Source organism: Martes martes (assembly GCF_963455335.1).
Source record: "Martes martes genome assembly, chromosome: 1".
Classification (NCBI taxonomy): Eukaryota; Metazoa; Chordata; class Mammalia; order Carnivora; family Mustelidae; genus Martes; species Martes martes.
In genome coordinates this window covers 187295650-187322632 of record NC_137888.1, presented here as the reverse complement: position 1 = coordinate 187322632, position 26983 = coordinate 187295650, and the positions used below count along the sequence as shown (strand labels likewise).

Here is a 26983-nt window from a genome sequence, read left to right as displayed (position 1 = left end):
TTTCTATCTCTAGTGCTCTGCACTGGAATATGGACGCAGGGCCCAGGTCCCAATGTGGTAACCTGTTCCCAAAGAAGCTTGTCATCAGTGATTTTGCTCCCTGTATAGGCGAGCCACTCCCCCATGGAAAAGTGGAGTCTATTCCTCTGTCCGCCTATGACTGCTCTGATTCACAGAACATGAAGCAGATGATGCCATGCCAGTTTCAAGCCAAGTCTTGAGAAGGGCTGGCAGCTTCCACTTCTTTACCCTTGCAAACCAGTGGCGGTGTATGTGGGAGTGCCCTGAGACTACCACGCTGTCAGAAGCCCATGCCACATGGAAAAGATCAGTAGGAGGAGACTCCATATAGGCAGAAAGAAGCCACATGAAGACATATCAGATTATCAGCCATCCAGCCCCAGCACAGCACAGCCACCTGGTGATGCGGCCCAGAGAGTGACCCCAGTCAGAGCCACACGCATCAAAGAATCTCCTCTCTGAGCTCATCCTGGATTCCTGACCCTCAAAATTGTAAGCAAAACAAAATGACTCTCTTAGGCCACCAATTCTGCCATAGTTTGTTATGCAGCAGTGGACAGCCAGAACTTATTAAGGTGTTCTTTTACCTCCTATTCCCCTACCTTTATTCATTGCCTGTATTACCCTGGGAGAAGCTGCTGGGTGGTCCCTGATGGTCAAGGAGGGGATGTGGGTATTCCTGGGTCTCCTGGCTAGAAAAACATTAGTGACTGACCTCATTTTCACTTGATCCTCAATGATCTTTATTGAGCACATCTGTATGGGGCACTATAGTAGGCACCTTATGTATAATTAGCTCAGTCAGTCATCACTATAGAGCCTGGGAAGGCTCGTTTCACCCTCCCTGCTTCAAAGAAGAATGCTGAGACTCAACAAGGTTAAGCACTTCTCAAGACGTCAACCAGTAACTGGTGGAACTGGAGTATAATCCCAAGTCAGGCTATAGAGTGCAGAGTCCTTTCATCACACCAAGATGTTGATGTTCTGAAAGGGATGTTCTTTCTAAAACCACTTCTGACCTACTGATGACCTGGGATCTGGGAAAAGGAGAGCATGCTTTGTGGAAGGTGTAGAAGCCTTGGGTCACACAGATCTTGGTTTGATTATGTTCCATCACTTAATGGAGTGATGAACCTTGGGGAATGACCTTGGGAAAAATTACTCAACCTTCCACAGCTTCTATAGCCTGATCTGCAAAATGAGGATAACAACTATCATCTTCAGAGGATTTTTCTGAGGTCAAACGGCTTAACATCATGTCAAGTGCTCAACACAATGCCTGGTACACAGTAAGAGCTCAATAATCATTAACTATTATTACTAGTGTTTAATTCACTTAGCTGAGAGTTGACTGTGCCACGTGTGTTCCTCTCCATATCTTATAGACTAGACAAAAGTTGGCAGACTGGATTATGGGCTAAATCCAACCTGTTGTTTTTGTATGGCCTATGAGCTAAGAAAGGTTTGCACATCTTTAAGTGGTTGAAAGAAAATCAAAAGAAGAATAAATGTTTCTTGACATGTGAAAATTATAGTAAATTGACATTTCAATGTCCATAAATATAGTTTTATTGGAATACAGCCACACCCACTCATTTACATCGTGTTGCTAGCTGCTTTTCATGCTACAAGGGCAGAGGCTGAGAGACTGTGTGGCCTGTGAAGTCAAAAATATTTACTCTCTCGTCCTTTCCTGTGGTTTTCTGATCTCTGGACTAGAACATGATTAAGTGAGAGGCCACGGTGGGGGTACGGAAAAAAATAAAAAAATTATGTCTAATCTTCATTTGCCCATTGATTAGTTGATTGATCTCATCTACCTGTCTAGCCTCAGGTCCTTATTTATTGTAACAGGGTGACAGACTGTTTTCTCTTGATGCCTTCCAGAATTAAAAAAAAAAAAAAAAGTTTGTGAATTTCAGATGGTGTACAAGGCAGGTTAGATTTGAGAAGAATGTGGAATAGAAGCACTACCCACACCTTGAAAAAGTTATAAACACTCTGGTACTAAAACAAGAGGCTCATTAATATTTTAGTACTTATAAGAGCTCTGGACATGAGGCTCCAGGAAAAACACTGTAACAGGGAAAAGGGAGAGCTTTTGAGATAAATAAAGACCATTCCCACAGGTACCAGACAGCGTAGCATGGCTCTGCGGGTAGACCTGGCAAAGAGATAAAAGGGTTACAATAGGCAACATGTGCTGAGTCTCTACCCTGTGCCAGGCACTGTTTTCTGTGTTGTTCATGAACCATCCAATTTAATATTCCCAGCACCCTCTAGTTGCAGCCCTCTTCCTCTGCACCTCTCTGGGCTGTGGGGAGGACTCACAAAGATAATTCGCATTAAGGGGAGGAATAAAAAGACCTGGCAAACCCTCCTAGGACCTGTGAGCCGCTGTACTGCTGTTGCTGCAATGAGCAGGACAAAGGGACAACCTTCCCATGACCGGGGAGCGAGCCCTTCTGTGACCTTGCCCTGAGTCCCTACATTTGCCCATATCCTTCCTCAGCTTTCAGTTTTCATTCTTTTTGCGACAGAAAGGGATTTGGCAGGCTTGACATCTAAATGCATATAGCTCCGTGATAAACATCATTCAGGCCAGGAACATGGGAGAAGCTGTACCCACACCATTGATCAGCAGATTGGAAATAGCTGAAAAAAGATGTAGGGGTTTCCAAATGGGAGCAGAGGCAGGAGAAAGAAGTGGTTCAGAGCACAGACTGTGGAGTTGGATCTCATGGGACGAAATTCTAGCTCTACCACTTACTAGATGAGTTCCTTGACTTTTCCATGCCTCACATTCTTCACCTATCAAATGGGAATACTACTACTCTTCATAGAATTATTGGGTTATTAACTGAGTTGGCAGGTCAGTTCTCAGGGCATGGTAAATAAGAGTTATGTGTCTGCTATTATCACTATTTTTGCTGAAAAAGGTTGTTCTCTGTAATCAGACTTGTATATTAAGCTTAGTCTGGCCCTGCATTATCCAATAGCTCCATGTGGCTATTTACATTTAAATGAATGAAAACAAAATATAACTAAAAATTCAACTTTTCAGGTCTAACTAGCTACACTTCAAGTACTTATGAGCCACATTTGGCCCATGGCTGCTGTATCCAACAGTTTGGATACAGAATACTTCACCGCTGCAGGAAATTCTAGTGGACAGTGCTGGTAGCCTGAAGAGGCATTCATAAATACAGGGACCTACACTTTAAAATGTTAAGAATGAAGAGATATGTCATCCAATTCCCATGTTAGAACAAGAGAGCAACTGGAGGAGGAAGCAGGAGAAGGAAAAGGGCATCAGTGCCAACAGCTTCATCATGTGTAAAACAAGAGTTCAAGGTGGATGGGTATAATTTAAAGTAATCAAGATGCTGAGAGAGGAATGACAATACTGATACAACCATAACAGGAAGAAGTGTAAGACGGGGAAGAAGTGAAAGATGGTGAAGTGAGCTAAAGCTCCATCTATTACTGTAAGGAGTCAAGAAATCTCTAAGATCAGTAAATCAAGAAATAGCAATGTAAGAATAGTACTTGGGGTTATGGTGATAAAAACGAAATTGTTTCAAGGATCCCTTGAATCCCTTGATCCCTGATCCCTTGATCCCTGGGGTCAGAGATTGAGGGTAGAAAGGGGCAGACCAGAGAACTGTTGTTTCTTTAAAAAAATTATTATTAAGAGTGTCTGTACTATTTCATTTTTTTGTTGTTGTTTTTAAAGATTTTATTTATTTATTTGAGAGAGAGAGACACAGTGAGAGAGGGAACCAAGCAGGGGGAGTGGGAGGAGAAGCAGGCTTCCCGCAGAGCAGGGAGCCTGATGTGGGACTCGATCCCAAGACCCCGGGATCATGACCCGAGCCGAAGGCAGACTCTTAATGACTGAGCCACCCAGGCGCCTCTGTACTATTTCATTTTTAACCCTATATATATTTCTTCTATAAAAAAGTACTGAAAAAAAACCCCGAGTGGTAGAATTTTCAACATTTTAGTGGAGAAAGGCACTTTGCAGGAGGAATGTGTCTACTCCAGAGTAACTTCTTCAAGGTTTTTGGTTGATTGGGAACATGATTCTGAGAAATGTCTTCTACAAAGGCAAAAGCAAAACCTAGCAAACCCTCCCCCCACTCCATCCGTAATCTGGATGCTCTATGTGCATCTTGGGAAGATGAATACATTGTTAGTGCCAACTGAGGGACTGACTGCCTGGGGGAGACAGAATGTACCAGTGGGTGGATGTACTGGGACTCTGTGTGCGGGTGAGCAGTTGAGCAAACCTCAGTGGCTCCTGTTTGGGGCCAAGTGACAATTACAGGGAAAGCCCCTTACAACACTCCTGGAGGACTGGAGAGAACCACAACCCTTGAAGTGTACCTGCAATCATAGAGAGCAGGATGGATTTCCCAGGTCTGCCACCCAGGGGCTGAAACGTCTTCATTGCTGGCCGAAGATCAAGGGTGTTTCTGATCAATTATGGAGTGCTGTGCACACACAGGCACCACGTAAATGCTACAGAGAGGACATACGTCGTGAGACCATCTTCCCTTCCTTTCCTTTCTCAAAGGGCTGGAGTATATAGATGCTGTTTTTGCAGATGTGGGAACTGTGACACCAAAAATGTTTTATGAGAGGCTCACCAGGTGGCCACGGCTCAGAAAAATGATCGACCGGCTTTCTAAATCTGGAGCACATTTGAAAGAAAAGACTTAAACACTGAAATGTTTAAAAATAAGGTTTCCCTCAGTTGCTTATAAATAGAACCAATGTTGGAAAAGTTTTCAGATAATAGAATGCGAATATTGGAGTCCAAGTCTGGACTCTCCTGCCATCTCATATACTGGATCTGTGATTTGGAGAAAAATAATTGTTTAGCTTTCACATGGACAACGCAGAAATACCAGATACCTGCTATATATAGTCATACACAAAACTATGGATGCATTTACCAATGACTGAATGCCCAACTGACACCATCTTATCTGATACTTCTAACAACCTGTTCTCTCATTTTATAATTGAAGGAAGTGTGGCTCAGAGTAGTTAAATTGCTTTCCTCGGGGAACACAGCTCAGAGCTAGGATTTGAACCCAAGTGGGCCTAACTTCAAAGTATCTGCCACTACATTATACTGCCCTACCTTACTCACAAGATAATTTCCCAAAGTCTGAAGATCAAGTCCAGATGATGACTGTAGAGATAATTGTGATGACAGTCACCCACTACCACAAATAAGACCTCATATATAACTATCGTGTAACCATCATGGATATTCTGAAATGACCTCTGAGCACCTCTGTAGAGCTTCTGAGGGGCTGTGGAAAGGGGGGAGAGAGCCCAGGCTTTCCTGGAAAGCGTCCTTAGGCAAGAACATGAAAACCCTGAGTTGTAGGGCTGCTGGTTGATTGCACGGCTTCTGTGCATGTTCATAAATATTGATTGTGATTAAACTATTATCATAGTAATGAGGGTAATAATGCCTCCTACAGCCCATCCCACCACACTACTCGAAGTCCCTACCTTTCATTAAACAAAGAGCTGCTGGCACTGCTGGGGAGTTGGGCAAGAGGCAGGGAAATGATCTCTATTAAGCAAAAGCATTCTGTTCCATGCACTGATTAGGAGCTGCAGCCTCATTAACGAGAATTGTTCGTATCTCCTGTTGCTCAGGGTACTGTGCTCTGAGACTGGGTCCAGGAAGTGTATGTTCTCGTCTCTCTTCCCCCCTGGGGCTTCCGAACAGATGCCCAATTGAAGTAGGCATGTTTTTCCTTCCAGTTTCCCTCATTTCTGTCCCAATCTTTCATTCCCAGAGAGGATTTCTGTAAGGCTCAAAGGCTCCTTCAAACCCACCCTTTTAACGATGACTGAACAATGGCTGCGTGCTTATTATTTGCCTGGCATAAGGCTAAGCACTTTACAAGTAATTAACCCTCACAGTGGAGGGCATGATGATTATTGACATCGACGGATGAGGAGACTGAACCCAGAGAGGTTTAACAACTTCCTCAAAGACACACAGCTGGCAGCATCATGTAGCTTCCTCAGAGACACAAAGCTGGTGTCAGTGTGGGTGTGTTGGACTCTGGGGTTTGACCTCTTCATGACGCAGCACTCCTTTTCCATTTGTCTATTTACACGGCATACTCTCGTTTTAGGACAAACTTGGAAGTAGAAACTGAAAAGCTTTAATTTCATAAATTCTCCAAGCAGATACAAAAGCTTATTTTTATTCCATCATGAGTGAAGCCTCTGTCCATCTTTGGTATTTTTGGGTTTTCTCTGCCTTTGGAACACCTCTCAACATTGAGAAGCCCAACAGAATGAAAGCTAGAAGAGGGCAAGCACCATGTCTTACTTGTGTCCCTCTGGATTCCACACAGCCTTGGCACTAAGCAAAGAAGGACTGTGCTGTCATGATTCAAAGTTCAGTTTCTGCATGAGGCGATCACCTGTAAGCCCAATTCCCTTGCCCCTAGCTGCCTCAGCCTGAACTTGAGGGCACGGATTGTTTGCATCACCACTATCAGTGATAACTTGTCCATCAGAGTCAGTCTAGGTCTGCTGCACATGGAGAATTCTCTTTCCTTATCTCAGATAAAGAGTGGGGATGACAAACAAATGGATGAGGGACAAGGTCTGGGTTCTGTGTCCAATGTATCAAGATGTTCAAGTCATTTTCCTTCTCTGGTCTCAGTTTACACAACTGCAAAATGGGGGCATCGAGAAGGTATCACAACCTCCCAAATATCCGGCATCAACACTACCTCCCTGACTATGGCTATGGCCCATGTACTGTCTGCACTATATTTACTTCTATACTTAATGTTCTTCTTTAAATCGCCACACTTTTAAAATACTTAATTATAAAAAGAAAATGTTTACCACTGCCATAAATGGAAAATCAGTATCAAGATACAATCAAGAGGAGAAGGAAGTAAGAGTGAAAGTACACACAAATAAATACAAATAACATCATTACATTCTAGGTAGACATGGTTGCCACGAAGGGTACCGAGCCCAAAACCTGCTCCCTCTTTCTCTCTTTTTCTCTTTGTTACACGTGAAGATTTGAAATTTTAGAGAAGTGTGAGAGACATGTAAGCACTCACTGGATACTTTGCACTTGATATAAAGATAAGGATGAAAATGAAATTAAAAAGGGGATCATTCTAGAGGCACCTAGTTGGCTCAGTGGGTTAAGCCTCTGCCTTCGGCTCAGGTCATAATCTCAGGGTCCTGGGATTGAGTCCCGCATCGGGTTCTCTGCTTGGCAGGGAGCCTGCTTCCCCCCTTCTCTCTCTGCCTGCCTCTCTGCCTACTTGTGATCCCTCTCTCTCTGTCAAATAAACAAATAAAATCTTTAAAAAAAAGGAGGGGGATCATTCTTTCACAGTGGAATTGGTGTTATTTAATGCAGCATTTTTGTGGCATCTAACATCACCTCAGGTGCCATGTGATACATCTCTGGTGCTTGGAAAACACTCAGGGATATGTAGAAAGGAGGAAGGCGGAGGAGAAGGAAGAAGAACAAGAGGGAGGAAGGAACCACCCTGTTTGGCAGCATGTGCCAATTTCATGGTACAATTTGACCCGGCTCCATTATGAGCTGCCAGTGGGACATCATGAAATGCAGAGATGGGAAGAGATGTGGAGAAGTGGTGCTCCCCAGCAGGGAAGAACTGAGCAGACAGTGCATCACTGGAAACCCTGGACGAGAAAACCTCAAAAGCTTCCAGTAACTTCCAGACAACGAGAGCTAAGATCTTAAAAAAAAAAAAAAAATCCATTCTGACAACTCCTAGCCTAGTAATTTACATAGAACAGTCATGGAAAACATGGTGGCAGATCAAGTAATTGGTCCTACTACTCCGGACTCAGTGACGTAACCACAGGAAGAACCATAAAAACAACAATAGCTAACATGTATCAAATGCTTACCTCATTCCAGGCACATAACATTTTCTCATTTAATTCTAACAACATCACGTAATAGAAGTCTTATTATTAGGTCCATTGTATAGGTCAGTAAACCAAAGTCAGAGCTTAATTAACCTGACCAGGACTGTACTCAAGGAAGGGGCAGAACCAGACAAACAAGTAACCTAGGTGTATGTTGAAATAAACCTGATTCAACCTAAAAAAAAACATGGGGAATGGGTTATTCAATTCTGGTTAACTGAATATTTTGGTTAAAAGGTATTCTAGAAACCGTGTATGAATGAAAAATTCTGAAAGAATTAAAACACTAAAGGGGCACCGGGGTGGCTCAGTTAGTTAATCGTCTGACTCTTGATCTCACCTGGGGTCTCGATCTCAGGGTTGTGAGTTCAAGACCTGTGTTGGACTCCACACTGGGTGTGGATCCTACTTAAAAGAAATAAGAATAAAATAAAATAAAATAAAGTAAAATAAAGCAAAACAAAACATTAAATGCTAAAATACATTAAACTTCCTGGAAAACACCTCTGACGAATCAGAATTGTGAGTACAGGGATGTGCTGAAATGGAGCTATAGAGAGTTTTGGTTGATCCTGTGATGAAGAGTGATTTGGGTTGCTTAAGAGAAATGATTACTATGCTAAAGACTGACCAGGTGAGAGAATATTTAAAAGCGCTGGGTTCATGTAAACCTTCTTACAGGTTGAAGTTGAAGGCAAGGCTAAGATCTATTTCCTGGGCACCCACAGCATGCCGGTGTCCTGGCGGGTCACTGTGCACCGTAGTTGTAATCATCTCATCAGCTCTCCAAAAGAGGCACCAGCTCCCCCACTCAACAGATGGGGAGACTGAGGCTCACAAATGGTCACTGACTTGCCCACATTTCTGTGAGTCTGGGCTTCACAATCATAGCTCTCCCTCCAACTTTCTGGTGATAAGCTTCCTACCACATGTGGTTCAGAGGTCAGGGCGGCATCTCTAACTTTTAATTTCAGAACACTTATTTCGTGTTTGAAGCCCCATCTGTATTCATTAGGTATTTCTTTCATAGCTGACACTTCTAGGACCCAGTCGCTCAGCATCTCACAGTCTGGAAAAAGTTCTGTGTCTGTTGTTTGTCTGTCTGTTTACTAGAGAACATTAAGGGAAAGAGTTAACTCTGGATGCCTCTTTCCCCTTCTGAAAAGTGTCTGCAGGGCTGCTTCGGACAGCAGGTATGTTAATTGTCAACTGTGTTTTCAAGGCAAGAACTGGAAATGAGGATGATGTCCTACTAGGTGATAAAATTATCTGTCATAAACCCCAAAGTGGATGTCAAGTTCTGAACCACTGGGAAAGGGCTGATGAAAGAAGTTGGTCGAAGGCATGGCAGATCAGTGCTTTATAGTTCTTGAACACTTCAGAGCATGGGTTTTTTTCCTGGTCAGTGTGAACAAACTACATTAGACAAAACAAGTCTTGCCTTCTGATGATGGCTCAAAGCTTCAAAATCAGACTAGAAACCCAACATTACTGATAACAGTAGCCAGTCTCTCTGTGACCTCTCTCAGCTTCTCCAGCTGAATCAATTTTGGATAGTGTCCCTTGTAAGCCCTTAGATCCCATCACCATGGGCAAGTTCCTTCATTATCAGGCTGTTCCTTCATTAACAGAGTAGCTGTTCCTTCACTCCATGCCTGTCCTTTTCCTCCTTTTAGTCTGGCCTTTCCCTGAGTCACAGTGGACTTCTCCTTCCCAGAATGCGCTAGACCTTCTCTTTCTCCTCTGTGTCTTTGTACCCTGCACTCTTTCTCCTTTTCTTTGCTAGATCCATTAGATCTTAGCTCAAATGTCATTTCCTTCATGGCCTCCCAGGTGAGGTTGGGTACCTTCAGGTTATTGTTCCATTGCATCAGCTACTTCTCCCTCTCTCTGGAAAACTGCCACACATGTAAATTACTTGTTGAGAATATAACTCCCTCATCAGAATATATACTAAGAGGCATGATCCCTCTTACTCATTGCTATGCCCCCAGTGCCTAGCATCAAGTGTTGAATGAAGGCATAACATAAAAGTGAAGATTATGTGGAAAGCACAGAAGAAGCGAGGGATTGTGAATGTCTATTCCTTTGGTTTTATTGCAAAACAGTTGGTGCGTAAATAACTTACAAAATATTATTGCTGGTAAGATGTGAGAAAAAATAGAGGACTCTCCCTTAGAAATGGTATCAGTAAGTGGATGGTTCCTGAAAGGGTTGCTAACTGACTTCATTCATGAGTTTCTCTGGTTCTATGGAGAATAACATTCTGGAGCTAATAAAGGAGTAAATCTAAGGTAGAGTCTCTATGACTTGGGACAAATAACTCAAATTCTCTCATCTGTAGAATGGGGATAATAATCAGATCTATTGCACAGGGTGACTGGGAGGATCGATGAGGAAATGCATGTGAATCACTTAGCACAGTGCCTGACACAGTAAATGTTCAGTAAAGGGCAGCTATTACCACCATGGTTGGTGCTTCTGTCCAAGGAAGGCACCTCCACTCCGAAGGAAGCCACCTGACTGGAATCACTTGGATTCAGCATCTGATAATCGCTGATGTTACCCTCTGAGGATAGAGCAAGACCTCTCTGTCTATACCACCATCACCAGCCCACACTACAAAAAGCCATCTCTCCCATGCTCGGCATTCCCTGAAGCCAAAGCAAAAATGAGATGTCATCAGAGATAACACTAACAATTATGAACACTCACCCCACTCTGAAATTTGAACTGCTTCCTGACCACAATGTTCTGGGGACAAAAGTGAATTCCTTTGATCCAGTTCTGGCTTTTGACCAAAGTGGCAGTCTTGTTCTTTGGCATGACATCAAGAACTTTGACAAAAGCAGTCTATGCTGCTGGTTGATCTGAACTTAACACCAGCCCTGGTCTTAGATTCTAGTAGGAAGAAGCATATCTACTTTGTTTCATTTCTAAGTGGCAAAACAATTAAAATGCTAGCAAATGGAAAGAAAGGGTGAATGAGGGTGATTTGAGACCTAGGAGATTGGATATACGGTGGGGTCTGGGCCCCTGACAGATCCGAATGGGGCTTTATCCTGCCTGTCCTGAGTGGCTTCCATTTCCATCGCGACGATCTCAAATGGACTGGCTTGATGGGGGAATCTTGAGTGAATTCTAGGGGCCTTCAGAGGATCTGAGGTAATTATTCTGACTGCCATGGGAGTGGGTGTGGGCCCCTCCTACATCATCACTCCTCCTTGGAGGCTCCAGAGTTTATGGGAGAGAGTACGCTGGTCAAGCTGGAGGGCTTAACCTCTCTGAGCCTCAGTCTGATCTTCTGCACAAGAACGTTGCTGGGATGGCAGTGTTCAGAGGATGCAATGAGAAAAATGTATTTAAAGCACTCAGCCCTGTGCCAGGCACTTAGCAAGTGCTTAAAGAACAGGAGCAGTTGCTCCTGTCGCTATTTTAGACTTCTGAATTCATCTAATAAAACCATCGTCATATTACACTGAATGGAATGAAAAGCCAAGTGTGGCACTATGTTCTAGGTCACAGGGCAGCCGGGTGAGGGGCAGGGCTGGGACCCCATCCCAGGTCTCCCCACTCCTGGGCTGTCTTTTTGCTATATGCCACTGGCTGTCAGGACTCATTCAGTGCAGAGGAGCTCTTCAACACCTCTCTGTGGGGGGCCTTCCACATTGCCCCCTTCAATCAAGTCTCCACCCCCAATATGTGCTCAGTCTCTAAATCCTATCCATGTTCCTTCCAAAATATCCCACAGAAATGCCTCCTACTTTCCTGCCTCCTGGTCATTGTAGTTGCTGTTCCATCAAGAGGATTCTCCTCTTTTCAGCCACAGCTGACTCCTCTTAGTTTCAGCCTATGTCTCCGTAGAGACCCTCCATCACCTCCTTGCTGAAACAACCCTACCCCCATCTCCTTTCTCTCTTTTCCTCCCTTTCTTTCCAGTTTGTGGCCTGTATAGCACTCCCCCTCTTTAATTTTCTTTCCTTTTTTATTGTCTGTCTGTTTTCCTAAATGTAAGCTCCAAAAGGACAGAGAACATGTCTTCCTTGCTCATTGCTGTGTTCCCAGCAACCAACACAATCCATGACACACAGGTGCCTGGTAAATACATGTTAGGTGAATGAATGAACGAGCAAATGAATGAATGAGTAGATTCCAGAACTAGCATATTGATTAACACCTGGAGAGGACCAAGGAAAGTATTTTAATTTGTTTGGAGAGAGACCTAGGTACCTGCTTGTCCCCCTTCCTGGCCTCCTAAAAAAACAGTGTGAGGCTACCCACCAGACAAGGACCCTTCCAAGCAGGCAACCCACACAAAAGCACATCTTGCAGTCAGGGGAAATGGGCGGATAGTTGCTAATCGCGACTTCCAACTGGGCTGATCTTTCCAAAGTTCGAAAGGCGCCTGCCTCCAGAAATCCCAGGCTGCTCCTGCTGCTGAGGCTGGGGAGGGAAGAGGGGAGGGGCGCGCCTGGACGCCTCTCGGGCTGGCACGAAGAAGCCACATCTCCTCCTCCCTCCTCCCCCCAGCTCCTCTCCAAGAGAGGAAGCAATGCAGATGGAGACGAGAAATAAATATTCCTGCCTGCTCTGTGCCACTGCAGACGTTTTCCAAAATGTCTGGCTTGGACCATGAAATCAAGCCCACCCAGGAAAGGAGGCGCTCAGCGGGAGAAAGAGGGGGAAAGGGTGGCATATTTGTCGATACTTGTCAGCTTTCTGGGGGGCACAGCACATGGCTCATACTTGGCAGCCCTGCTGAGGTGGGGACGTGGTAAGTGCACAGTAATACTTGAAGAATTGAATCAGAAATGGGAGCAGAGTTAAGGAAATCCTGCCAGGGTGTCGGCACCATCTCTCTGCCTTTGTCCAGGGTCCTGGGACTCACAGCTGGCTCTCTCCTCATTGATTTCCCGGCTCTTTCCACAATGCCTGCTGCCCCTGCTCAACCCTCTGCCCTCTCCTCTCCTCCACTCTGGCGTAATTCATACAACTGGGTGGCAGGAAGTCTTCAAAGGCCCATTGAAATTTGGGCAGGAGCTCAGAATTCCCGTGCGGAGATAGCTATTCCTGCCACCTCTAAGCACAGCTCGCGTTCTCCGACGCTGGAATACCAGCAGGAGATGAGAACAGAGGCTGCAAATGATAAGTGGGTGCTTTTGGCCGTGGGATGGCCAAGTGTGTGGGAGAAGTGTCACTAAGGAAGGGAAGTTACAGGCCCAGCAACAGGCACTGAAGGGTTCTGCAGTTACGGGGACTTCACTAGGCATGCTGAGAGGCTGCAAAATGTCTCAGGAAAGAGATGAGAGCATGAGAATTTCAGCTTGAAAACTCCTGCCTGGGCTATGCTAGGTCTTCTTTGTTTCTCACCCTCCCATAAGAATCCCCCTGGTACGGTGTCCTCTTACTGCTGCCATGGGGACCCCTTCCCCCAATTCTACTGGGAAGTCAGTCATGAGAGCTGACTTCTGAATTCTGCTCTATAAAAAGCAGAAGGGCTTTCCTGGTTTGCACTCGTTCAAGTCCAGTGCAGTAAAAACACTTGCTTAAAATGAAGACTTGAAGAAAGTGGTATCTTTGGTGAGTGTCAGGGGAATGTTTTCCAGAAATGCTGCAGATAATTCTGCCTCTTTTTACCATTTCCATGACTTCACTGAGGAATGAAAGATTATCTACTATTTCCCACTCATGTGCCCTGAATCTTTCTTTATGAATCTTCCCCACTCATCTGCCCATCTGCCTTCCAGTGCTAGGCAACTGCCAGATGAATCCCACTCTCTCTAGGAAGTTGTTCAATGGTGGGGGGAAGCTGGCAGGAGACCTGGCTTCCGATCTCTACTCTGCCCATTGCTGTGTGACCTTAGACCAATTACTTCCACTCTCTGGGTCTTGGTTTCCTTGTTTGTCAAAGGAGCAGCTTGATAGGTGTCCTTTCAGCTGGGACACATTATGGGTAGTTCTACAGAGTGCTGTGGGATAGATTTCCTATTGTCACCATCATCTATCCCACCCCACCTTTACCACTAAATTCCAGGGACTGAAGCCATCACATTTCCAGGGCTGAGTTCAATCCTTATATCTGGAAGTTCAGAGCTGTATATTAAAACAAGCTGGATATGTGGATACATGGACACTATCTAGAATTGTTCTAAGTATTTTTTGCCTACATTTCCCTAATTCCCAGAAAATCTAATGCATGGAAATACCAATGTAAAGCATATTTAGAGAGAACTTGAGTGCGTGTGTTTTTGCACTGTATAATAATCATGTTAATTATCTTTCATTAGCGATAGCCACCATTTATTGAGGCCTACTTCATGCGAGGACTATGCTATGCTCTCTCACTTACATTATTATCTCCACAACAGCTCATCATAGAAGACATTATCCATTCCTCACTCCATACATCACTGTAGGCAACCACCACCAACACATGAACGTATAAGCCCTAACCAAAATTACAAAATAGCACTCCTTCCCAAAGCCAAAACCAAAACCAAAGCAAAGCTGAGGCTCAGAGAGGTTGAGACAGTTACTGAAGATCACACAGCTGGTTAATATTGGTAATGGGATTTGAACCTGGTTCTGCCAGATTGATGTGTTACCCCCTAACCCTGTGCTGGGCCTCATCTTGGCATTCAGTGCCTTTCTAGGAGATTCTTCATACGTTAAGCCTGTTTTAAAGACCCAGAGATAATAGGACTTAAACTGATTGTCTTTCCTATGGCCCTGTCAGAGGAAAACTCCTGGTCTCAGAGCCAGCAAAACCCCTGCTATCAGAAATGGCAGGAAAAGAAGCAGTGTCATAGGCACTGAGCATAAGAAGGGTGGGAGAACCAGGCCCCAAAGCAGCCCATTTCTAATGACTATCTCCATTGCTCATTTACCTACAGAGAATTAGGCTGGCTTCTGCCCACAACCAAACTTGTTTCTATGCCCGTGCCCTACTATGGCACAGAATTAGAGCCCCTCACAATTTGTACAGACTCAATCATCCACTCCAGAGGTTGTAAACTCCAATGTTCCCAAGCCCAGGCAGGTACATGAATGAGCAAAATGGCCAAGAAGACACTAGAGGAAACTGGCAAACACATGTGTGGTCAATGGAGACCACCGTGACTCCACTCCAGCAGATGGTTACTATGCATGTATGCAGGCCCAGAGCTGTTAACTGTTTCCTTTATAGAGAAAGCCTGGAATATGGACATCCCTGTGAATTCTCCAGATTTTTAAATGTAGGCAACTAATTCAGTTAAGAAAAGTATACCTGACAGAGTAAGGACCAAACAAAACATATTTAAAAGCTCTGTCTGACCTGAAGATCTCTATTTGTAACCTTTAAAATTAATTTTCCTCATTTACAGATGGAGAAATGGTAGCCCAGAAACAGGAAGTCATTTGTCTGAGATCGCTAACGTGGGCTCAGGCCAGCAGCTCTCTTTTGGATACATACAGAGACATATGTGTGTGTGTGTGTACATACATATACATACATACATACTGTATATTCACAAGTGAAATAGAAATGATTTTGGATTACCTGCTGTTGTGAAATATCCTGCTTATTCTCCTAATGTTATTATATATTAGCAGTTGACCTAAAGTAATATACTTATACAAACCCAAACCAAATTGACACGTTGGCACCCCGCCCCTAAACCCAAACCCAAACCCAAAATAAAACAAAAACCAGGCAAGAAAGAAGCTCTTTACTTACGGTAAATGACAAAAAAGAAGAAAACAAAGTCCCTTCGTCGTATCTGGATAATTTTGCCAGTACTCCTTCCAAGATGGTAACGAACTAGTAAAACAGCAAAAAAGAATTATTATTTCAAAATCTAATTGTTCACACCACGGAGCAACATTTCCCAATCACAGAGAGACTAGCAATGACCTCACTCGGTTTTGCGTTCTATTATTTGGTTTCCACTTTTGGAGAAAGGAATAGATTGCTTTCACATAGAAATATTTGACTTATCCGGCTTTCTCTTCATTATTATGTGATTGCAAATATAGTGTGTTACAGAAGTACAAAGTGACAAAATATTATTGAGTTGCATACAGCATGCGATAATATTAAATGCACTTTTCAAAATCCAAAACTGCGCAAAGCAGTTTTTACGTTACATATTAGCACTACATTTAATCCAATCTATTTTTATTTGTATTTTATCAGTAATTTGGGGGAAACAGAAGTTTAGCACTGGCAAATATAAATGTCTTCCCATTCAGCATTACTTAGTTAAAATTCTATAATTCATGAGGGTGACTGAAATAGCTTTATCTGACTTTTATGTTTTATTATGACTCTCACTGCATGTGAAACGAGGGGAAAGGGGGTTTTCAGGATGGCAGAATTCCTTATTAGCGTTTAACTTTCTGTTTCTAAAAATCTAGCTTTGTCAGTGCTGAAAAACAAAACAAACATTTTCCACATAACCTAGTACGACGTCTGGGGACAATTTCTTATTAAGTTAACACATGCCATTTTATCAATTCATCTTCACACGGCTCGCAATCATCAGAAACAATCATTCCGAGCTGAGCCTGGGTGACGTACGATCTCGTTTCCTGAGAGATACAAGTATTCAGCTCAACTTTTTAACGTGTTACATTTTAATGGAAATGCAGATATAACAAAGCGATGTTCACAATGAAACGTTTCACCTGAAGCTGAAGGTTACCTTTGCAACCAAGAGTGTTATCATTTCTTTAACAGTTTCTTCAATTAGTTCATCTATTTTTGAATGGTATTGATGCTAAAGAACACAGAAAGACAAATATTAGCATGTTGGGGAGGTGATGGCATTGCATCCGTCAGTAATTTTTAGACAACACAATTTATAAATAAAGCCTGGCCTGCAGACCCAGTTTATTTCCATACTCCCAGAAGCAGCTGTAAGATTCTGACTCCAGGTCTTTGATGGAGAGAGATCTGAAGCTCTTAAAAAAAAAATCACCAGCCACATGGTTTCTCACCCAAGGCTTTTGATGGCTTTGATTTGTGTAGATACATACACACAATTACAAATAGCATGCATGGATGGCCTCATGGCCTAATGGTGTGTGGGTCTGGAACTTACAAAACAAGGTATCACAATAATTTAATACAGGGGATGAAAAGTTCTCTTTGGGAAACTGCTGGGTGATGTGGTTCAGAATCTGACCAAGACATTGGGACTGATTTTGCAAAAACTGTTCTGAAACTCTCTGATACTTTGGGTTTATGCCCCAGAGCCCACTCATTCTATATCTAGATGTTGACTGAGTGCCGAGGCAAAGTGTCATTTTCTGAACCCTTGTGGCAGCCATTCATTTTCTCTATTCATGGAAAAGCAAATCCAGGTTTAGAGCCTCCACTCAGACTCCTGTTAAGTTTTTCAATTTCTCTAATGTCCGCTGTCGATTAAATTTAAATAGTAATGCGAAAACAAACCCCCACACAAACAAAAATCTGCTGTAAATGCCAGGAAAAGAGGAAAAGCGATTTCAACAGAAAATACTGTATGCCAGTTCCTTGACATTTATTAGATCATTTTAGTATCCATTTGAATTATTCCATATTCCTTAATAAAAAATAACAATGCAAAACATTGTTATTTGGAAAGGAAAATGCACTTACCCACTCTTTAGCAAACTTTCAGAAGGATGATTAATTAGGAACAGAAAAAGAAAAGGAACAGTGCAAATAAAAATTAGGACAAAAGGACACATGAGAAAATTGAAATTAAACAAACCATTCAAAAAGCTAGGAAAACATACAGAAATAATAAGCCATGGGAATGTGGTTTGATATTCTGATAACTGGCAATCAGAATTAATGAAAGCAAGTGAAGGGATGTGATTTAAGTTAATTCAGTAAAAGTCACAGGGGAATTTCCTCTGTAGTTGTAAGACCTGAATAAAGTCCCGGTGCAAAGTCAGGAAATCATGTCACCTAAGAAAATATAGTTTGGTTTCCTCATCTGTAAAAAAACAGAATACTACTACTAACCACTCAGGACCAATGGTGGGGTGGAAAGAGAAGCCAGTACAAACACTGCTTTGGGAAAGAATATGAAGCAAACCCTGTTTAAAGATATTTAGCGGGTCTGTTCTTCTATTATTATTATTATTATTACTTCTTCTTCTTATTATTATTACTTAAAAACCATTTCCTGGCGATCCTGTTCTCAGACTCACAGATCCATTGTGAGGATCAAGCGATGATCAGATGTGAAAACATCTTGTCAACTCTAATTGCAATTCAAATATTATTTGTTCAAGTTCATAAAGCAGAAGCTAAGGGTAAGGAGATATGGTCTTAATGCTCGGTCCTCCAGTTTTAGTTCCCTTTCAGTTGATTAGAGGAAAAACAATAAAGCAAATGGTTCATGTTGTGTAGCCCTGATGAATCAGAACCCACATTGGCTCTACTGCTAACTCCTTGAAGGGATTTACTAGTAAGTGGCATAAACCTGAAGCTAAATGCAAAACTATCTGCAGAATTCTGTGCTAGAAACACAAAGAAAGATGTCAGAGCAAAAGAATTCGGGAATATTGACAGGGCTCCAAATTCATTTTTAGGTCTTGAGATAAGATCCACTATCACATGCTTACTTTCCTCCTCATGTGACTGCCTCACTCTGCTTGATTTTCTTTGGATTACTATAAATGATTCACATTTATTAAATTAATTATGAGAGTCAACTAACTTAGAAAAGGAAGTTGTAGGCTAAATAATACAATCTGAAATATTAAACAAGGGGCTTCTAACCTAAGCAAAGAACACCCCTGAGAATAGAAACATTCTCTTGAAGAACCTGGCTGAAAGGGCAAGCAGAGCCAAGAGCTGTTTTCCATGCACCAAGGCAGACACAGGCTCTTGGTCTGGGGTGTTAGTAATGTCATTCTTTCTTGGGGAAAATCAAATAAGCATTTTCTTCTCAAGTGGGGGGAACCTCAAACCTTTCATTCTGGAAGAAGTCCAAACTGAAGGATATGGAGATGTAGTGGGTTGATGGGAACCTCTTCCCACCTTCAGTTTTTCCATGCCAAATGTGGCCATGACGACCCCACAGAGAGTCCCACTGTCTCTTCTTTTCATTCTAAACAAATATAATTATCTCCACTCCTGTTCTCATTTCGTTTTTTCTGTCATAAAAAAGTCATTTTGCTATGATTATTCTGCCTTTTCCTTCCAGAAGAAACTTGAACATGTCAATCTCTGTTGGTCTATTTCCTCATTGAGGCTAAAAATGACCCCTGTGAATACAGGAATCATATTCACCTAACACAGTAGTGAAACAGCACATGGAAATATGGTTTAGAAACTGAGAAGCAGTATATAGCAGTATTACTACTATTATCATTAATTGGTTAGCATAGTGGTTATATGTGTGTCTACATTTTTCTACTCTTATGTAAAACCTATATATATTCTGTTGTATATAAATTACAATCTGAATTAATTAAGACCTATTTTGGTAAAGAGTACAGTAGGGTAACGTCCCCTGTGCTTATCATGCATTAAAGCAATATACATCAAAGCAGTCCCTCCATTCCTATGTGAGGAAGTGCAAAATTTATGAATTTCTTTTACCAGAGTCTCCTGAGACTCATTTGATTAACTAGCTTTTCTGGGGCAATAGTGAGCACTCGCCTTCGTTCTGATTTTTCTGGGGATATTATTTATTCCATGCACATGTGAAGTTCCATGAAGGGGTATAAACACTACCAGGACATCTTTTAGGTACCATCCCCCCAATAAGATAATCTTGTCACAAGTCTCTTGCAGTCAGACAGACTATCCAATTCCATCTGCATCTCAATATGGGTACAAAGAGGGATCCTTCCTGTATTTGCACTTTCTAGTTCCCTCTCCAGGTGTCGTTGGATTGGCTTGACCCTAGTAGTAGTAGTAATAGTAGTAGTAGTAGTAGTAGTAGTAGTAGTAGTAGTAGTAGTAGTAATGCCCATAAATTACATTCTGGGGCACTAGACCATGATAATAGCAAGGGAACTGCTAATCTTCAACGCTATGGAGAGTCTGGGGAGTTCATTTCTGCTTCTGATGAGCTGAGCTACTGCAAATTCACAATCACTTTGTAAAAATCATTCCACTTGACTTCCTGTACTGCACATTTTGCCTTGTCATGGAACAGATTGTGTGTATGTTGTCTTTCTGTTAAGACCATCTGACCTTGGAAATGAGATGAAAACACACTAGACCAAGTGAGAAACTATTTAATACACAATTTCCTCTCTATTGGTGCTTTGCAAATTTTAATGAAAAAATAAATATTTAAGATGGAAAAGTATGGTTAACAAATGCTTCAACAGCTGCATTTAGATGAGAATTTACCCTGGTGATGAAATTCAGGAAGTGATCTTGAGATGGGAGAACACTGTGTTACCTGGCCAGTCACTAGTCTAAAACACTTTGAGGGAGTTGGAATCCAGGTGGAAGCAGGTACTACAGCTAGATCTATACATGAGCTTAATACCCATACTTGCAAAGTAAAAACTATGCAAAAACATTGAACTGCTACCTATTCTCCCAATTTCTAGTCATCCTTGGCCAATCTCATTTCTACAATTCAGTTGACTTTGGAGATGAATATCCCCATTCTTCAAAGTGAGAAAAATTACTGAGAGACCCTTCGCATGAGACTTCCCATTGAAGTTCTACTCAAGGTCAGAGCCAGCAAGGTCCCTGAAAGGAAGTACATATTTCTAGAAAATGATGTCTGGTTTCATTCTGACTGACTGTTCTCTGTCACTTGGTATTCGAAGGTCATCAGAGGCCTCTATTTCCATGAGCTGGTCACATAGGTGTCTCTGATTCAATGATACTAAGGAGAAATGGCATAGCAGGTCTCTCTAGCATAGCTTGAGAAACTGGCAGTCTCAGGATAAGAGCCACAGACTAGAACACAGTACTGGATGAGCCCTTAATAATGATCATTTGGTCTGAGAGGAGGGGTGTGGGAAGTATGGAAAAATGGGAAATGTTTACTAGCTTTAGTTATTGTTTAAATTTAAAAAAGAAGAATGTTGAGGGATGCCTGGGTGGCTCAGTCGGTTAAGCCCCTGCCTTTGGCTCAGGTCATGATCCCAGGGTCCTGGGATCGAGTCCTGGATCAGGCTCCTTGCTCAGCGGGAAGCCTGCTTCTCTCTCTGCCTCTGTCTGCCACTCTGCCTGCTTGTGCGTGTACTCTCTCTCTCTCGCTCTCTCTGAGACAAATAAATCAATAAATAAAGTCTTTTAAAAAAAGAAGAATGTTGAATTATTTGTAAGGGATACATGACATGTTTTCTACTTTTTCAAATAGAACAATGTACAGAAAGAGGTAGGCATTGCTGCTTAGCCTCAAAAATGTTACTGTTTGGGCATATCTAAGATAACATTCTAATCTGACATCCAGAAATGAGGGAGCTTTATCCTCAGTTTCAACAAGCTCCATATCTCTCAAAGGTTTTGTGTTGCAATGCTGTATCTCTCATGTGACAAATGATGACAGTAAGGTTGTATGAGTAAGGGACTTGCTCAAGGTCACAGAGTTTGGCAGCTAAGGTATAGGCTCCATAAGATGTACTTCTAAGGCACTAGACAACATGTTCTTCAGAAAAACACGATCCCAAGTTTAAGCCAAGGTTATTCTATTGTAGCACAGAAGTGATTAGTGGTAAAGATAAGAGCAGGATCCCCTTTTGACAAAATCAACTTGCTATTTTTCATCATATATTTCCAACCAGGGGCTACCCTTTGGCTTAACAAGGTCCATAGGTTGCCTGAAATGCAAAATTATGGGGAAGTATTTTCTCCCCTGGGCATTGGTTTCCCAAATTTCATCAAATTTTCAGTGGGGTCCATGACAGTAACCCTTGCAACCCAACTCCCACTACTCTCCCCAAAACCCAGCTCAAAAAGAAAGAAGTTAAGATCAGAATGACTTGGCTTGTTTAGAAGGACTGCATAGCATCTGAGTAGGTGTGTGGGAGTTCTTTAAATATGGCCATAATTGAGTCAATCTGAGGAGGGACTGTAAGAGCTACTGAGGGGAAAAGAGGCCAGTCCTAGGGCAACAATCCTTCCTCATCTTGGAATGAGGTCAGCCTTGTGAAACTCAACTGAAAAGGACATCTTGGGAAGCTCCAAGGGGAAAGAGATAAACTGGACTCCATCAAACTTAAAAAAATGTGTTTAAAGGATACTACCAAGAAAGTGAAAAAGACAACTGGTGGAATGGGAGAAAATAGTTGCAAATCATATATATGATAGTGGCCTAGCATCCAGAATATATAAAGAACTCTTTCAGCTAATAAAAAAACAATTTAATTTTTTTAATGGGCAAAGGATTTAAATAGACATATCTTCAAAGAAGATTTACAAATGGTCAACAGACACGTAAAAAGATGGCCAACATCACTGCAAATCAAAACCACAGTGAGATAGTACTGTACACATACTTGGGTGGCTAGAAGAAAACAGATTAATTAGAAGTATTGGCTAAGTCATAGCGAAATGGGATTTCTCATACATTCCTGATGGGTATAAAAAATGGTGTAGCTACTTTGGAAAACAGTTTGGCAGTTCCTCAAAAAGTTAAACACAGAGTGACCATATGACCCAGCAAGTTCAAACATACGTATATATCCAAGAGAGCTGAAAACACAGGTCCACATGAAAACGTAGGCCCACGTGAAAACATAGGTCCACATGAATATCAATGTTCATGGCAGTGTTACTTGGAGTAGCTACAAACTGGAAACAACTCAAATGTCTAACAACTGATGAACTGATAAATAAGATGGGTATAGCCATATAATAAAATACTATTCAGTATAAAAAGGAACAAAGTGCTGATACATGTGACAGCATGAATCTTAAAAACACAGTGTCATATGAAAGATACCAGTCACAAAAGGCCACATGAGATTCCATTTATATGAACTGCTCAGAATAGGCAAGTCCTTGGAGACAGAAAGTAGGGTGGTAGTTGCTCAAGGCTGGGGAGGGAGGGTTGGGGAATTATTATTCATAGGTCAGGTTTCTTTTTAGGGTGATGGAAGAGTCTTACAATTGATTGTGGTGATGGTTGCACAGCTTTGCGAATATTCTAAAAACTATTGAATTGTATATTTTAAAAGAGTGAATTTTATGGCATGTGAATGACATCTCAATTTTTTTTTTTTAAGATTTTCTTTATTTATTTGTCAGAGAGAGAGTGAGCGAGCACAGGCAGAGGCAGAGAGAGAAGCAGGCTCCCTGCCAAGCAAGGAGCCCGATGTGGGACTCTATCCCAGGACGCTGGGATCATGACCTGAGCCGAAGGCAGCTGCTTAACCAACTGAGCCACCCAGGCGTCCCGACATCTCAATTTTTTAAAAAAGAGCTCAAGGAGAGAGAGAATTTTGGAAAGTCTGAATTCAAAGGGATCTTAATAAACGTTAGAGTTCACCAAAAGTAGAGTTTTTCAAGTGGGCTCTGTGAAGCCCGAGAGACTTCAGGTAGGCAGTGAAGAAATGGAGAGGTGGAAAGGAACATGGTAGCGTGAGCACAGGGCTTCTAGACCCCCTGCCCTTCACTCTATCTAGAGCAGCTCTCATTTTTTTTATCCAGAGCAGCTCTCATTTTATTTCACATGCTGGCCTTCTTGGGTAAGGTTTGAAGAATTGACAGGCAGCTCAAAAGAGTCTGAATTAAATTAGAATAGGGCTATTAGGGGCATCCGGGTGGCTCAGTTGGTTAGGCGACTGCCTTCAGCTCAGGTCATGATCCAGAGTCCTGGGACCGAGTCCCGCATCGGCCTTATAGCTCCACGGAGAGTCTGCTTCTCCCTCTGACCTTCTCCCCTCTCATGCTCTCTCTCACTCTCTCTCTAATGGACAAATAAAATCTTAAAAAAAAAAAAAAAGAATAGGGCTATCATTTTACATATGAGAAAACTAAGGCCCAGCTCATTTGCAATAGAGCTGGGGTAAGAACCCTGGCGGCTGAACACCCAACCTGTCCTTCAGGCGTGAGCCCTAATTTTAACTCCTTTTTGGATACTGGGCCTCCACACCAATGATTCTCAAACGGTGGTCTTTAGACCAGTTGGCAGCATCAGCATCACTGGGGAATTGGTTAGAAATGCAAATTCTTGGACCACACCCCAGACCTCTCAGAACCCTTGGGGTGAGACCCAACCATCTGGGTTTTGAGAAGCTCTCTAGATGAGTCTGACGCTCACCGAAATCTTCAGAACCACTGCTCTAAATCACTTACATGCAGCACACGGAGCCATGAAAGAGAACCAAGGGCCCCTTACATTTGCCCCTAGTGCCTAGAACATAACCCCTAAGCAAATGTCCCTCCAAAGAAAGTCAGTCTGGAGCAAACACTAACAGGGGTGTCTGAGGAAGCAGATTAGTAGGGAAAGAAGGTTGGAGATGATGTTGCCAGGAAGAGAATACCACCAACCCACATTTAAAAATGGAAGGTGCCGATAAGAGAAAATAAATAACGAATAAGGAGCAAATATAATTTAGTAAGAATTCTGAGCATGTACGGCTGGTATCGAAAGATCTGATTTAGGAGCAATTTATGCCAATTGGCAACAACACGAGAGTTGCCAGAAATGTTTCTGAATTAATTCTAAATTGGTATATGAATATCTAGCTGGCTTGAGGCCATCGGAGAAAAATGATCATGATAGTCTTTAATCAAGCCCGAGTTGCTGCTTCTTTCTCCTTTACATTTTAAATACCACTTTGGAATTGGAAACTTAGCAAAGGACTAACCTTTTGGTCAGGGAAGATTCACAATCAACTCAATCTAGGGAAATAAAAAAGTCTGTGATTTCTTAAAAATTCAGAACCTGCTGGTTTTTACCCCTGGGGATGGAGTAGCAGAGTGATACAACATTATACATCCTGGAGTTGCCTGATGAAAGAAAGAGAACCCTCCTGCGGTCCAGATGTTCAAAGTGATAAAATGCATTTCAAATATGAAAATGACTTGCACTCTGGAAAAGAGATCTGTTGGAGATACCAGCCTAATAGATAAGGTCATTGCACCTTATTTGACTTGAAGGAACTTTATGGCCACCCCAACTCTAGCCACGAATCACTTCCAAGTGACTGGCATTCTCATTAGCACATGCCTTAGAAATTTACTTAACAAACAGATACCAAACATTAATCTGTAGCTTAACCCACAAATGTTAGAAGGATATTTCTGAAACTAGTAGACCAGTGTAGATGTAAGGAATTTGTAAAGTTTTCTTTTACATGATCAATGGAGGGGGAAAAAAAAATCTGGTTTTTTTTTTTTTGTTTTTTTTGTTTTTTTTTTTTTTACCTCTTGGCCCATTTCCATGCTGCAAAGTTTTGTTGATTGAGCTTTGGCATCAACCATAACATTAAACATGGTGCATATTGACTGTGGGACTCGAAAATCTGTTGATCGACTGGTTTTTTGCAGCTTAACTTCAAATGCAATCCTGGTTCTATTAAAACAAAGTAGGAAAAGACCAATTCAGCATTCATGGCAGCAGGTGGAGGAGACATTTTCTGAGAGGTCAGTGAAAAAGAAAATTGAAGGCTGTAATCAGTTTCAATCGACAATGACTTCACATGTGTTCTTTTAAAAATGACTTTCCCAACTAAGGAAGGCCTATTCACGGAGACAGCCACGGAAACCCTCCCTTTCCCGGCAGTACACGGAACACCTGTAGCTCAGTGTATTTCTGTCTATAGTTTACATGCTATGGAGATCCCTAATTGCAGGAGAATGAATGAATTAACAAAAACCCAATTATAGCATTATAGCATATGTAAGTTCTCTCACATTGGCAACTGCCTACCTTGAATCACTTCATTAAAAAAACAAAAAACAAAAAGGCAGCTTCTAATCTTCAAAATCTCATGGTGGGGGAAAAAATCTTAAATGACATTTATTGGTTTTTTTTTACCCCCTTTTGGTTTTGAAAGAGACTGAAGTAAAAAAAATGTTCTAATTATTATATGGCTTTAAAAACTAAAAAAATAAGATAGGTAACTTTGGGGAGGAAAGTTAAATTAGGAGGAGTGGTATCAGGGAACTTCCACTATATTTATGGGCAATGTCTATTATTCTGCGATCAGAGTATATATCTCTATATATTTTTAAGAGTATGTATTTTTAATAAGTGAAAATGGCATAATATACTTACCAATTCAAGAACTGTGTAATGGTGCAAGCTTAATGGGACATAATTCTGACATAGGTCACAATATGATCCCAGCAATGCACTAACTGTTCACAGGAAAAACCTAGTCCCACATGGCCAGCTGGTAATACAGGTGTGAGATTTAATCCTTGGTATCGGCATTGTATAGGGGACCAGCTATATTTTAAAAGGTTTTAGAGAAGTGGGTCACATCATTCCATGTCTTGAAAGAAAAGCATCTGGTTGGTAAGTGCCTTTATGAAAGCTCCTTTCGCCCAATGCATCTTTTCAGTATTGTTTACCGTCAAGTTCTGGAGATCATGCAGCCACCAGGAAAGCATTGCTTCAAGAGGTATTAGTAGCAGTTTTCTAACAGTGCAGAGGAGGACCACACAGCTAGTTAGCTCAGGAAAGGATGCCAGCTTGCTAACACACCCTGAGTGCACTCAGGGAAGCCAAGTATAATTTCTAAGGTTGGAAGTCTAGTTCTTAAGAAAAAAACTTAAAACAACAACAACAAAAACCAACCCTTAAAGTACTCCTATATATTATATGATCATGTTAAAGATAAATGTATCTTGGCTTCTAAAGACTCATGCATTGAAGTAGCTTTCTAATCATGATGATCATTTTAGGCTACACTGAAAATACATCCTTTTCCAGTTTTGTGAAAAGGAGGTCTGATGGGGACTGAGTTGGACAGGTACCTGTGCTGATCTTCTAAGGCTGGCATGCTAGTTCCAGCCCAATCAGAGAAAGGGGAGTGCTACATTTTTTCCCTACAGCAAAGTAAATATCTTCTGTTTTCAGAG

The 26983-nt window shown here is 42.0% G+C and overlaps 1 protein-coding gene across 1 annotated transcript in view; it reads right to left on the bottom strand.

The window, feature by feature from the left end:
- The window catches only part of CADPS (calcium dependent secretion activator), a gene marked incomplete at its 5' end in the record, with an annotated part of 471496 nt that overhangs the window by 54204 nt on the left and 390309 nt on the right, over positions 1 to 26983 (bottom strand). The window contains 3 exons of the mRNA XM_080812815.1: positions 15713 to 15796; positions 16680 to 16754; positions 25322 to 25469. Of these exons, the coding sequence (XP_080668941.1) occupies positions 15713 to 15796; positions 16680 to 16754; positions 25322 to 25469 (307 nt within the window). The remainder of the gene's footprint in view (positions 1 to 15712; positions 15797 to 16679; positions 16755 to 25321; positions 25470 to 26983) is intronic.